This window comes from Chiloscyllium plagiosum, unplaced genomic scaffold (genome assembly GCF_037043375.1).
Source record: "Chiloscyllium plagiosum isolate Xiang-an unplaced genomic scaffold, Cpla_swu_hap1 HiC_scaffold_14, whole genome shotgun sequence".
Taxonomy (NCBI): domain Eukaryota; kingdom Metazoa; phylum Chordata; class Chondrichthyes; order Orectolobiformes; family Hemiscylliidae; genus Chiloscyllium; species Chiloscyllium plagiosum.
In genome coordinates, this window is record NW_028270152.1 from 6735353 (window position 1) to 6750360 (window position 15008).

Sequence of the window (15008 nt, forward strand, 5' to 3'; positions counted from 1 at the left end):
TTTTGGGAATTACAGGGTTCTGATTGTCGGCGTGCTTTTTTTATGGAGAGGGAACAGTACAGCTCCGATAAATATTGTATCATACTTTGGAATGTATTTCTGCTCCCTGTACTCTAATTGGCTTGGCCTAGTTCCGAGGTTTTGAAAATGCATCTTAAATTAAGCAGCAGTCTGATTTTAAGAGCGTTTCTTTAACGATAAATGAGTGCTCCTTAATAAATCATATGGTTATGCAGTTCAACTAATTCCAACCTTTGTGCGCCCCAAGTTACTTGGAAAGATAAAATTTTGGGTAGTTGCCCGTTGACACAGCTACCCTTTAGTCGATTAACTGCACAATGATATTTAACTCCACAATTACATTGACTGAATTGACTCAAAATTAAGAAACTGACCTGTGAAATCGACCAGCAGGAGTCAACGAACCAAAAATAAAAATAAAATTAACCTCTCTTTTCAACATAATAAATTTTCACTGAATGAGAAATCTGTTTTCATTCTATTCCCTGCCTAGCAACAGCCACCTTTGGGTGTAACATCAATAGTTGGTCATCACAGATTGGACCCAAAGTCAATTATCTATTTTCACCAGATTTGAAGGTCAATTTTTATTCTTTTCCCTCTTACAAATGTCAAGTTGAAAAGCCTTTTTTTTGTTGATTACTCTCAGCTAGTGTTTCAGATAACTGCTCAGATGAAAGAAACCAGGGCAGTTATCTGACAAGACGTCAGTAAATTGTTAGGCTTTACCATCCAAAACAATTACTTTTCCCAGTTTGTAAATCGGGCTGAAAAGGCAATTTTCTCTCGATTCTGCAACCCTTGTGTTTTTACTCCCACCTGTCCGCCCATTTATTTATTTTCATTGGACTTCAGAGGAAAATAACAAACCCTCCTGATTGGCCCTCTTCAAAAGTCATAGTTGCTTTGTTAGTTTTATTGTTTAGAGTGCCCTCCTGCCTTCAGCATTCAGTGAATCCCGGGCCCGAGGCAGTCCTACACAAGTGCCATTGTTGAGGAGATTATAGGAACATGAACAAACCATTCAGTCCATCAGGCCTGGTCTGCCATTTAATATGATCATGGCTAATCAAGCACTTTCCCCCGCACCACCACATAACCCTTTGTATCAACCTCTACTTTAAATTTGTTCCAATACTGAGCCTCCTTCTGGGGTAAAGACTTCTAGAGATTCACTACCCTTAGAATAAAAGTAATTCTCTACATCTCTGTCCTAATCAGCCTGCCCCTAATTTTAAAGTTGTGCCACTCCGGTTCTAGACCCCCAAACCGTGTGAAACATCTTCCCTGCATTTACCTTGTCTAATCCCTTTGTCCAATCCTGAAGAAGGGCTCATGCCCGAAATGTCGATTCTCCTGTTCCTTGGATGCTGCCTGACCTGCTGCGCTTTTCCAGCAACACATTTTCAGCTCTGATCTCCAGCATCTGCAGTCCTCACTTTCTCCTCTAATCCCTTTGAGTATTTTGAGGATTTCAATGGGATCACCTCCCATTCTTTGAAACTCAAGACAGGCCCAGTTTGGTGCTTCATAGACAGTTCCATCATCCCAGGTACAAATCTGGGGAATCTGTGTTGGATGCCCTCTATGGCAATAATATCCCTCCTGAGATAAAGAGAGCGAAACAACACAGAGTGCAGTGCGATCTCACCTTCTCCTATACAACTGAGGCAAAACATCACTAACGCCAGGGGCTGTAATATAATGGGTACTACTGTCTGAAGCCCATGAAGTAATAGTCAGACTGCCGCTTTCCACTTGATTGTGAATTTGAGATGTGACCCGAGGTGGTCAGTGTGGGAGTTTGATGGGTTCACACCTTTCCTTCATGGTAGACGCTCATTGGCAAACCGAAAGGACATTGTTGGGGGATTAATGTTCTTATTGATTCAAGTCCTGGTTTTAACAATGCAGCTGCTATGACCCTTAACAAGGAGTTGGGAGGTGGGGGATTTGGGCATTCGAGAATTGGAGAAGGTGGGAGTAGTGAATTATAATTAAAGAAATTGACACGTCCCAATGTAGCTGAAGGTTAGGTTTACAACATGACTGTCGGTGAATTTAGGTCAGGAAGATTCGCTTAACAACAATGAAAAACACTTCGTGTTTTGTATGCTCTCGTCTGTGGGCCTTCAGCTTTCTCTGTGATACAATAGGGTACTAGGGAGGATAAATCGGAAACCTCGAGCTGCTTTTTATCAACAGCTCAGTCACTCTCTGTACAACTCACCTCATCCCAACAGGTGGAAATAGGATTCATTTCTGGAATTCCTTGGTTCAGAACTTAACCTCTTTAACAAAGTAATAAAAACAGAAAATGTGGAAAGACTCAGGTCTGGCAGCTTCTCATGGAGAGAGAAACAGGGTTAATGTTTCAGGTCCCTTGATCATTTCTGATCATTTAACAAAACTGAAAGAACTTGGAAACAACAGTTTTGAAGCCAGTGGAAGGGGGGAGGCAGATATTTGGTCTCTTGTTCAGATATCTCATTTATTTCAGTGTCAAGTTTTATCTGATTTTTATTCAAAATCATTGGATTAATTAATTGTTTTAAAGGCACAAGCTGATTTTGTTAATGTACTGCATTTATATTTTACGTTTGTTAATGAAAAGAATGATGTTGAAAGCGCAGGGGTTGATGCTCCTTCTTTAAGACAGAATGTTTTGGGTTTAAGTCTCAATTGAGACAATTGAATACAAAATCCCATATCCAACAGTGTAACACTGATGGTGAACCACAATCTTGGAGAGTCATTGCTAAGGTGGAGACACAATGTTGGAGGGTCAGTACTGCGTGAGTGCCACACTGTCTGAAGGTCAATATTGAGGGAGGGCTGCACCGTCAGAGAATCAGTGCTGAGGGAGTGCCACACTGTCGGAGGGTCAGTAATGAGGGAGTGCTGCACTGTCAGAGAGTCAGTACTGAGGAGGTGCTGCACTGTCGGAGGGTCAGCTTTCTTTATTTGTTCACAGAATTTGAGTATTGCTGGCTAGCCTTGTGTTTTTTACCTGTCAAACATTGCCATGGAGAAACTGTTGGTGAATCAACCTCTTCAACTGCAGCGAACCTTGTGATACCCTCTCTACTGTTAGGGAGGGAATTCTGGAATTTTGACCCAGCGACAATGAAGTGATGGCAATATTTTTCCAAGTCCGGATGGGGAGTGTCTTGGAGGGGGACTTGCGGGGGTGGTGTTCCCATGTATCCGCTTCCCTGGTCCTCGTAGATGGAAGAGGTCGTGGCTATGGAAGGTGGTGTCTGAGAATCTTTGGTAAGTTTCTGCAGTGCATCTTGTAGATGGTACACACTGCTGCTACTGAGTGTCGGTGGGGGAGGGAGGGGATGTTTGTGGATGTGGTGCCAATCAAGCGGCTGCTTTGTCCTGGATGTTGTCAATCTTCTTGAGTGTTGTTGGAGCTGCCCCCCATCCAGGGCAAGTGGGGAGTATTCCATCACACTCCTGATGTGTGCCTCGTAGATGGTGGACAGGCTTCAGAGAGTCAGTAGATGAGACAATTGCTCCAGATTTCCTTGTTTCTGACCTACTGCTTTTGCTATATAATTGATATGGCTGATTGACTTCAGTTTCTAAGCAATAGTAACCTCGATTCAGTTCCGTTTCTTGACAATAATAATCCTCAGGAAGTTGACAGTGTCGGATTCAGCAATGGTGATGATGTTGAATGTCACGGGGTGCGGGTTAGAATCTCCTCTGTTGATGTTGTCATTATCAGGCAATTTGTCGCACAGATTGTATTTAGCACTGATAACCCCAAACCTGAATATTGTCCCGGTCTTTCTGTATATGAACAAGGATTGTGAGAGAGTGCTGCTCTGATGCAGGGTCAATGCTGAGGGTGTGCTGCACTGTCATAGGGTCAGTACTGAGGGAGTACCGGCACTGTCGGAGAGTCAGTGCTGAGGGAGTGCTGCACTGTCGGAGAGTCAGTGCTGAGGGAGTGCCACACTGTCGGAGAGTCAGTGCTGAGGGAGTGCCACACTGTCGGAGAGTCAGTGCTGAGGGAGTGCTGCACTGTCGGAGAGTCAGTGCTGAGGGAGTGCTGCACTGTCGGAGAGTCAGTGCTGAGAGAGTGCTGCACTGTCAGAGGGTCACTGCTGAGGGAGTGCCACACTGTCGGAGAGTCAGTGCTGAGGGAGTGCCGCACTGTCGGAGAGTCAGTGCTGAGGGAGTGCTGCACTGTCGGAGAGTCAGTGCTGAGGGAGTGCTGCACTGTCGGAGAGTCAGTGCTGAGAGAGTGCTGCACTGTCAGAGGGTCACTACTGAGGGAGTGCTGCACTTTGGGAGGGTTAGTGCTGAGGAGGTGCTGCACTGCCGAAGGGTCAGTGCTGAGTGAGCACCACACTGTTGGGGGTCAATACTGAGGGAGTACCGCACTGTTGGGGGGGTCAGTACTGAGGGAGCGCTGCACTGTTGGGGGTCAGTGCTGAGGGAGTGCCGCACTGTCGGAGGGTCAGTGCTGAGGGAGTGCTGCACTGTCAGAGGGTCAGTGCTGAGGGAGTGCCACACTGTTGGAGGGTCAGTGCTGAGGGAGTGCCACACTGTTGGTGGGTCAGTACTGAGACAGTGCAACTCTGATGGTAATGCTGTCTTTTGATTGAGTTTTTAAGCTAGGGCTCTGTTCCTTGTAGGTCTTATAGATTCTGGGCTTTTTGTAAAGAAGAGCAGTGCATTTTTTCAGTTGCTGCATGAGTAAAGTAGCACTGTGTTACTGGATTTGTAATCAAGAATCTTGAACTATGTTTTGGAATTGAGTTCACGTTCCATGCAGCAACTGGGGAGTTTAACTTTGCCTGAAATCCGAAATTAAACGGCCTGTATTAGTAATGGAGACACAGAGTCCCCAGATTGTCTTGAAAACCCAGTTGATTCACTGATGACCTTTAGGGAAGGAAGTCTGTTGTTCTTACCTGGTCTGGTCTACATAAAACTCCAGACCCACAGCAATGTGGACCATTCTTAACTGCTCCCTGTAATTCTCATCCAAAGCACTATAATATGTTCAAGGAAACAGCTGACTGCCATCTTCAAGAGGATAGATGGGGGATGGGCAACAAATTTTGGTCTCGCCAATGACCCCAAAACTCTATGATTGAGTAAATAAAACAAAAAACAGGCTTGTGCAGACCCTAAAGCAAACACAGAAAAAATGCTGGGGAAACCTTAGCCGGTCAGGCAGCACCTGTGGAGAGAGAAACAGTACTATTGTTGCAAGTCCAATACGATTTCACCAGAACTTAACCGTGACTGTCCTGTGGAGACACTGAGGTCTGCAGGTGCTGGAGATCAGAGTTGAGAGTGTGTTTCTGGAAAAGCACAGCAGGTCAGGCAGCATCCGAGGAGCAGGGGAATCGACGTTTTGGTCCGGAGCCCTTCATCGTGACTGTCCTGTGGGTGAGCTAATTCTGCTTACCTGGCCTCGCACAGTCCATCGATGCACAATGTACAGCACCGTTTCACTGAGCTGAATACATGTTGCTTTTCCAAAGTGGGGAGCTCGTTTCACGCTGCTCTGAAACGTGACTGGAGCAGGGCTGTATTTTCCAAAGGTGAGGCTCACAGGAATTTGGGTAAAGAGATGCACTCACTAACACATGTAAGAAGAGCTGGCACATGCTGAATGGGCCGAATATCCCCCAGGTGTCTCCCTTTCTCCATGTTCTTTCATGGGGATGGACGTCACCAGCAAGGATTTGTTGTCTGTCCTTAATTGCCCTTGGACTGAATGGCTGCTCCACATTTCAGAGGGCAGTTAAGAGACGTAGTTTGGGCCTGGAGTCACATGTAGACCAAACCAAATATGAACAGTAGATTTCCTTCCCTGAAGGACAATATTTAACCAGATGGGTTTTTAGAAACAATACTTTATGCCAGTTCTAACAGTAGCATTTCTGAGCATTCAATTATAGGTCATTTAATGAATTGAATTCATATTTTACCTGCTCCCATGATGGAATTTGATCCAATGCACCCAGAAAGTTTGCTTGGCTTTCTGACCATTTACCCGACTTGGAAATATATCGCCGTTCCTTCAGTGTCGCTGGGTCAGAATCCTGGGATTCCCTCCCTAAGGGCATTGTGGGTCTCACCTCCAGCACATGGGCTGCAGCAGGTCAAGAAGGCAGCTCACCCCCACCTTCTCAAGGGGCAACTAGGGATGGGCAATAAATGCTGGGCCCAGCCAGCAACACCCACATCCCATGAATAAATAAAACAAAAACCAGTGACAACACTAGTCAGCCCCCTCTCCCTCCAGCTGTCAGTGCAGCTATTGCCAGAGATGCTTTGGAGGAGATCTGCATTGTTGGATAGCAAGATAGAGTCCAACTGCCCCACTCTAGGGATAAATAACACAACAGAGCACCTTCATGTCTGATCTTGGGTTTGTGACACTTCTGACGTTAGGGAGTTGGTGGGGCACGGTGGCTCAGGGGTTAGCACCGCTGCTTCACCACACCAGGTTTGATTCCAGCCTCAGATAACTGTCTGTGTGGAGTTTGCACATTCTCCCTGTGTCTGTGCAGGTTTAGTCCGGGTGCTCTGGTTTTCTCCCATAGTCCAAAGATGTGCGGGTTAGGATGGATTGACCAGGGGAAATACAGGGATGGTGAAGGGTGATGTCTGGACAGGACGTTCTTTACAGGGTTGGTGTGGACTCAGTGGGCTGAATGGCCTTCTTCCACACTGTAGGGATTCTGTGATAGGAAAGTGGGAGAAGGGAGTGATTAATTGCAAGTGTTGTTAGTTTTGAGACACGTGTTGAGGAGTTGTGGTTCTGGAGGAGTACCAGTTCTGTGGTTGAGGAGTACCAGTTTGAAGGTGATTAGAGCTCCATTCAGATTACCAGATTGTTGATTATCAGGAACAGTACTAAAGTTTTAAGTTGGAACAAATGGTTATTCTGGAGGTGACTGGAGACAAAATAGGCTAACACCTAATGTATTCCTGAATCTACCATCTCACTGGTGCCTTTGCTTTAATTTAAATACCAATACCATTAATATCGGAACTTGCATTTTCCTAGCACCTTGAGCACAGTTAAACATCCCAAGGGACTCAGCTGAAGAAAGAATAAGGACAAGAGAAGGCTGTGCTGTCAGTGTATACAGAGTCGGTTCATCATCACATCGTAGCCTGCTGGTCACAGTGGTCAGCCTGTATCAGTCAGAGTCAGTGACTGGTCAGTCAGGTAGATAGGATAGTGAAGAAGGCATTTGGTATGCTTTCCTTTACTGGTCAGAGTATTGAGAACAGGAATCGGGAGGTCATGTTGCAGCTGTACAGGACATTGGTTAGGCCACTGTTAGAATATTGCATGCAATTCTGGTCTCCTTCCTATCGGAAAGATCTTGTGAAACTTGAAAGGGTTCAGAAAAGATTTACAAGGACGTTGCCAGGGTTGGAGGATTTGAGCTAAAAGGAGAGGCTGAACAGGCTGGGGCTGTTTTCCCTGGAGCGTCGGAGGCTGAGGGGTGACCTTATAGAGGTTTATAAAATCATGAGGGGCATGGATAGAATAAATAGGCAAAATCCTTTCCCTGGGGTGGGGGAGTCCAGAACTAGAGGGCATAGGTTTAGGGTGAGATGTGAAAGATATAAAAGAGACCTAAGGGGCAATTCTTTCACGCAGAGGGTGGTACGTGTATGGAATGAGCTGCCAGAGGATGTGGTGGAGGCTGGTACAATTGCAACATTTAAGAGGCACTTGGATGGGTATGTGAATAGGAAGGGTTTGGAGGGATATGGGCTGGGTGCTGCCAGGTGGGACCAGATTGGGTTGGGGTATATCTGGTCGGCATGGATGGGTTGGACCGAAGGGTCTGTTTACGTGCTGTACATCTCTATGACTCTATACCCTTGGGTGAATGAGCTGGAAACAATCGCACAGAATTCCCACTGAACTGCTGATTGATTTTCAGTCATCATTTGGGCATTGGGTGAACATGAGATTCTGTAATATGCAGAAGGAGAACTGTGTCAACACATGAGGGAGGACAGGACAGAAGGAAGTGTGTTTAGAGGAACGAGAGGAGACTTTATTGAAAAATCCAAGATTCTTAGGGGACTTGAAGGGGATTTGTGGAGAGATTGTTTCGCCTTGTGGGAGAGTCTAGCACCAGGGCATAATTGCAGAATAAGGATCGCACATTGAAGACAAAGATGAGGAGAAATTTCTTCTCTTAGAGGGTAGTAAGTCTGTGGAATTCTTAATCACAGAGGTCTATTGAGGCTGTGTGGTTAAGTATAATTAGTGAGATTACTTAGATAGTTAGACTTTTAATCAGTAAGGGAATTGAGAGAAAAGGCAGGAGAGTGGCATTGAAGATTATCAAATCAGCCATGAACTCAGTGAATGGCAGAGCAGACCTGATGGGCTGATCGGGTGACTTCTCCTCTTCCTTGAAATGTTTAATACCAGGCAGCGTGCATTTAAAGTGAGAGGGGGGAAGTTCAAAGGAGAGGTGAGGGGCAAGTTTTTACACAGAGAGTGGTTAGTGCCTGGTATGTGCTGGTGGTGGTGGTGGAGCCAGATATAAAAGGGGCGAATAAAGGCTTTTAGATAAGCCAGTGAATATGCAAGGGATGGAGGGGTATGGACCAGGGACAGGCAGAGGAATTTGTTAAATTTGGTGTCATGTTTAGCATAACATCATGGGCTGACGGGCCTGTTCCTGTGCCGTACTGGCCTATGTTCTACACCTTATGGAGTTGGAATTGGAGGTCAAGGAGACATCATTCTATATCATTATTTTTAATGGCATCAGAGGCTGTTGATACTCATTGTCTAAGTCCACTTGCGTTGCGCTTTACTGGGCAGCTGATGACAGTGTGATCTTTCCATGGGGTGAGTTAGCACTTTGGAGAGGGAATCAGAGGAATGGGACCATCTAAAAAGGCCGAGGAACCCTGTGCAAACTGTAGGAACATATCGAGGCTATTAATCCCCTGATCCACTTTCAATGAGATCAAGGTTTATCTGTGGCCTAACTCTATATGCCTGTCTTGGTGGCCTATCGTTTTTAATACCTTTGCTTAACAAACAAATGGTTAATTTCAGATCTAAAGTTAACAATTGTTCTAATATCAGCTTCCATTGTGGTAGACGTTCCAAACCTCAGTCACCATTTGTTTGTCGAAGTGCTTCCTGAATGGGCTGGTCTTAATTGTCAGACTATGCCTCTGGAATCCCCAACTGATGGAAATAGTTTATCTTCTTCTACCGTGCCTTTTCCGGTTAATATCTTGAAGACTTTGATCTGATCACCCTTAACCTTCTAAATCCTAGAGAAATGGACCTATTCTCTCCTTATAACTCAACCCCCTGAAGTCCAGGTTTCATCTTGCAAACCCATTGCTTACACCCAATTAACCAGCAGCTGAAAGCCCTGCTATGAAAATTGGACAGTGACTCATTGAAATAGATTGAAGTTTTGAGTTGATCCGTACGTTCACTCCATGTACCTTGGTGCTGTCACCCATCATAACATATCTATCTCAGTTCTTTAATTTTTAACTGGCTCTCCAGCCTCAGAAGCTTTCTGGGGGAAGCAAGGTCCTGATTTCCAAACCCTTTTGGGTAAAGGAGTTTTTCCTGACACTAGGAGAAAGTGAGGGCTGCAGATGCTGGAGATCAGAGCTGAAAAATGTGTTGCTGGAAAAGCGCAGCAGGTCAGGCAGCATCCAAGGAGCAGGAGAATCGACGTTTCGGGCATAAGCCCGAATCCTGAAGAAGGGCTTATGCCCGAAACGTCGATTCTCCTGCTCCTTTGATGCTGCCTGACCTGCTGCGCTTTTCCAGCAACACATTTTTCAGCTTTTTCCTGACACTTCCAACCAAATGACCTGCCTCAAATTTTAAGGACTCTTTGGTGAGGGTGGGGGTGTAGAGATGATGGCCCAGTGGTATTATCACGACTAATCCAGTGACCCTTGCTAATGACTTTGGGACCTGGGTTCAAATCCTACAATGGCAGATGGTGGAATTTGAGTTAAATAAAAATCTTAATGTTAAGAGTCTAATGATGACCACAAAGCAACTTAGGGGTGGGGGAGGTGAGAAAAAGCCCATCTGGTTCACTAATTTCCTTGAGGGAAGGAAATCTACTATCCTTACCTGGTCTGGTCTACCTGTACATCCACAGCAATGTGGATCATTTTTAACTGCCCAATCGGCAATAAATGTTGGCCTGGCCAGTGACCTCCATGGCCTATGAATAAAAATAAATGCTTCACCTGATTCATTCAACACCATGGGCACCTCAATAAATCTTCTGTACTTAAACGTCAAACTCAGACAGGGTTTGACAGCGTAAACAAAGAGAAACTGTCTCCATTAGTCCAAGGATTAAAAGCCAGAGTACACTGTTTTAAGATGATTGCTGAAATATGACATAGAAAATGTTTTCCTTGGAACAAGCAGTTGGGTGTGGAGTGTGCTTTGTGAGTGTGCGGTGAAGTTTCAAGTGAAGCTTTCAAGAGGGAATTGAATCATTTCAGGGCAATTTAGAGTGGGTGAAGCTGTTCTATCAGCAAGCTAGCAGGAACTCAGTGGGCCAAGTGGCTTTGACTGGTGCTGCGCCATTCTAGAATTCTGTGAATATAGGGACAAATCTAGTCTCTGGATGCCTTTCTTTATAATATTAACCCTTTTAGGCCAGGTCCATCAATGGCCTAGTGGTATTATAGTTGTCTGTTAATCTAGAGACCCAGGTAATGTTCTGGGGACCCAAGTTCAAATCCTCCTCTGGCAGATGGTGGAATTGAATTCAAAGGGGGGGGAGAAAACTCTGGAATTAAGAATCTAATGATGACCATGAATCCATTGTTGGGAAAAAAAAACATCTGGTTCAGGGAAGGAAACTGCCTTCTTTACCTGGTCTGGCCTACATATAACTCCAGACCTACAGCACTGTGGTTGACTCTTAACTGCCCTCTGGGCAATAAATGCTAGCCCAGCCAGGGGCACTGTCATCCCGAGAATTCATTTTAAAAAGTGCCATTTGGTGAAGTCAATAGATGTGAAGCTGGAAAAGCACAGCAGGTCAGAGAGCATCTGAGGAGCAGGAAAGTCAACATTATGGCCTGAATGAAGGGGTTCAGCCTGAAACATTGACTCTCATGCCTCTCGGGTACTGTCTGACCTGCCGTGTTTTTCCAGCTTCACACCTATTGACTCTGACTTCCAGCATCTGCCGTCCACACTCTGCCACTGGGGGAAGTTGGTTGACATGATTTCTTTTGTCGTGATCTCAGGTGAACCGGCCCCTAACGATGAAGAAGGAAGGCATTCAGACCCGGAACAGGAAGATGTCAAGCAAGTCGAAGAAAAGCAAGAGGATGTCGGATGGTTTCGAGGAGCTCTCCAAGTGCATGCAAGACAAGACCTCATCGTTCAGCTTGGCGAGCCACATGCAGCACATGGGCCACCTGCCCCCTTTCAGCCATGCGGGTCACGTATTGCCCACACCGACCCCCATTCACCCATCATCCAGCCTCTCGTTCGCACACCCTCACCCCTCCAGCATGGTGACTGCCATGGGCTAGAAGGAACGGCCACTCCCTCAGAGGAAGAAGACACAGAGAGTGAGAAAGACAAGAGAGAAGTGAGAAAAACAAACAGTTACACAAGGTTTTTGCCTTTTATCTTGTTTTTCCTTAAGAAAAGAGCGAAGGGAAATCACGGACAGTGTGTTGTTTGGAAACACTGGGGGGTTTGGGGAGTTGCGGGAGAACAGGCCTCCAGTGATTGCCTGGTCATCTTTGCAAGACTTTTGGGTGGGAGTCAAATTAAAAATTATATACAGTTACTGTGCCCTTCTTCATAAATGTACCAAGAAACTGTACAGCATTGGCATCACCTCTTCAGAATAACTTGAGAGGCACAAAGAGGGAGGATTGCATCAGTAAAGTATCAAGGATTTTTATCCATCTTATTGATGTGAATATTGTAAATCAGAGAATTCGGGATAAATTGACTGGTAAAACCTAATAGCTGATGCTGGATTCTTTTCATTTTAAAAACACAAAAAAAAATTCTCAAAAAATAAGCAAAGCCACTTAACTTTGAAATATAGTTCTTTCTGTTTGTCTTGCTTTAATTATTTCATGTTGTGCAGATATTTTTGTTTTGAGGGGAAGGTTAGCGTCGATTCTGTGATGAGATGCATGCTTAGAGTATGCTTCCTGGGCCAGGGTCATGAAGTTAACTGTACCGTCTGGGCGTAGATTCTGGATGTTGTCCATGTTGGTCCCCACCCTCACTCATCTGATTGTGTTGAGTTAACTGGTGAAAGGTGGGTCATGTCAGGGAAGACCCCTTCAGGGAGAATGGGCATACTAGAGGTATCATGATGTGGTGAAACAGTGTGAGGTGAAGCAGGGACAGAACCCATTGTGATGGCAGACTTGTTTGTTTGTTTGTTTGTTTATTTGTGGGATTGGGTGAACAATGTCAGTTTGAGGTGGGTGGGGGATCATCGTTGGGGGGTGGGTCAGAGTTCCTGGAAGACACTGGGAATCATCTGAGCAAGATGAGAGGAAGGATGAGGCGTGCGGGGAGTGGGCAAGACAGTGAGAGCCTGCATTCATTAACAAATTAGTCTGTTATCTTCCAAGTCAGTTCTCAGACACACACCAAATCTATGAATAAAGAAGACCTTTCAGTGTAGATAATTAATTGTGTACATTATTATTAATATTTCACAAGCTGGCAGATAAACTCACACGAGATCTTCAGCATGTCTGCCATCTTCATCTTAATTTAAAGTGACAGATCACTGCTCCCACTTTAGACCTAAAAAGGTCATTGTACTTTAACAATAAATTAAGCCCAATATTAGAGAACACATTGGGGAGCATGCAAACTCGTCGTAACACTAGTTACTGTATCCTGGAGCTTATTGCCAAACAGCCCTGAGAACATGTCAACAAATTTAACAACAAAGAAATGCATTTATGTGGCACCTTTAATGTAGCAAAATATTTCTAAATATGACAAATAAGGCAAAATTTGACATGGAGCTGGATTTTGCGAAACTTTTGGGGAGGTGACCAGCAATTTGGTAAAAATTATAGGTTTTAAAGAGAGTCCTAAAGAGGAAAGAATTTGAGAAGGAGCAGTTTGGGAATATCACACATGCGTTTCATAGTGGGGCCAAGGTGGGAGATGTTTTAAAGGTTGCTTTGAGATACACAGTTGTTTTATGGTGGTCATTTAGATTTGAGTTAGCATTCTCAACTTCAGAATTAGTGTGCCATTTAAACAAAGCTGATTCCTTCCAACAGTGTAACCTCAGAGTTGAAAAATAGCAATGATGATGCAGAAGAATTCTTACCATTATTTTATAACTCCCTCAAAATTAAACTTCCCTTCCTCCTTCTTCTCGTACTCCAGACATGTCCACTGAGAAAGCTTGACACACGTGATGAAGGAAATTCTCACTGTGCAATGTTGAACTAGATACAGGGTGAAGAAAAGAGAACAGTGTCCTATTCAACATTTTTTCCCTGTGCTCTTTGTCTGTGCTGTGAAAATTTATAACTTGTAGAAAAGGGATGGATATATATGACCTTGCAATTGAGAACTGATGACTATATAGTGTCATTGAGTTACATTATGCTGTATAAGACAGGAAGGATGTTGAGGAATGGGATCATATCAGCACAATTCACTCAGTAAAAATTCACAGTACCTGGAATCTATGAGCCCCTTTCTCCTAATGCACCCTGAAATATTTTCTGCTCTGCATATGCCATCAAAATAGCTTTGGAAATAAAATGTGCTGTCCATTATCACATAACAACAGTGACTGTACAGTAGTTCTTTGAATGTGAAGTTTTGCCTTGAGAATTTGCAAAGGCATGTTATAAATGCAAGTTGCTTCTTTATTCCATTCCACTAATAAACATCTCAAAACGCACATCAGCAGCATTTTAAAACAAAGAGTGCAGCAAAAAAGACACATCTACAGATTGGGTTTACCTTAGTTCAGCATTCTTTCAAAGTAGGGGTAAAGGGAGACAGCAAAGTGTACCTTCAACTGGTAGTCACATCGTTTTCCTTTTCAACTTCATATTGGGTTGATAAAAATATTTTCTGAATATTTCTCAAGGACTGAACAGCCATATTAAAAAAACTGCTTTAAATGTTTATATGATGGTTTGCTAGTGGCACTCGGCATATATAGCTGCACTTTGTATAGGTTATATGTAATATCGGAGAGGGTGGGAGAGAAGGAAGGCAATTACTGTCATGTGTGAGATACAAGTTAAAAAACAATCCTTTTTCTCTTTTATTGAATAAATTGACACCCGGTGTGTGTTCTTTTTCAAATATGGTACAGCGAATAATAATTTGAAAGGAAGCTGATTTTTTAAAATCTGGGAATGTCAAGGGGAGAGTTACTGACAAAAATATTTTTAAAAAATAAAAAGCAAAAAAAATCAGAATAAGAGGACAAGGTGCAATATATTGTCACTCACTGCAGTATAGCCTTTTCCGCAGTGAAGATTTTTAAATTATTTTGTATCTATCACTATAAACATATGTTGTTTTCTTGCAGTATTTACATTTTTCTCCTTGTTTTATTTTTTGTCGGTAGATTAAGTTATTGGTTAAATATGTACAACATGTTTATATAATTATCTGTATAAATGTGTATCTTATCATCATTATTCCCCATGAACATTGCTAAAGGTAATAATAATAAAAAAAATTTAAAACCAGTTGTTTTTGCAAACAACTTTGTTTTTAGCTGACGATTTTTAACTTCTGTCTGGCGTACTTACAAATATTGGACTGTATGAATTGTTAGCAGGAGTTGACTGTACTCTCGAATCCATATTCCTGCCTATCCCTGATAACCTTTCATCCCTTGGTTTATCAAGGATCTATCAACCCCTGCCTTAAAATATTTAAGGACTCTGTTTCCTTTATCTTTTGAGAACTCATGAGAGGAAAATTGAAT

General features: G+C 43.7%; 1 protein-coding gene across 3 annotated transcripts in view; it reads left to right on the forward strand.

The window, feature by feature from the left end:
* The window catches only part of gata2b (GATA binding protein 2b), a 27151-nt gene extending 12385 nt beyond the window's left edge, over positions 1-14766 (forward strand). For all 3 annotated transcript variants that reach the window (XM_043707580.2, XM_043707579.2, XM_043707581.2), the window contains exon 6: positions 11296-14766. In XM_043707580.2, coding sequence (XP_043563515.1) covers positions 11296-11586 — 291 coding nt within the window. In that variant the 3' untranslated portion in view covers positions 11587-14766. The remainder of the gene's footprint in view (positions 1-11295) is intronic.
* Positions 14767-15008: the final 242 nt, after the last annotated feature.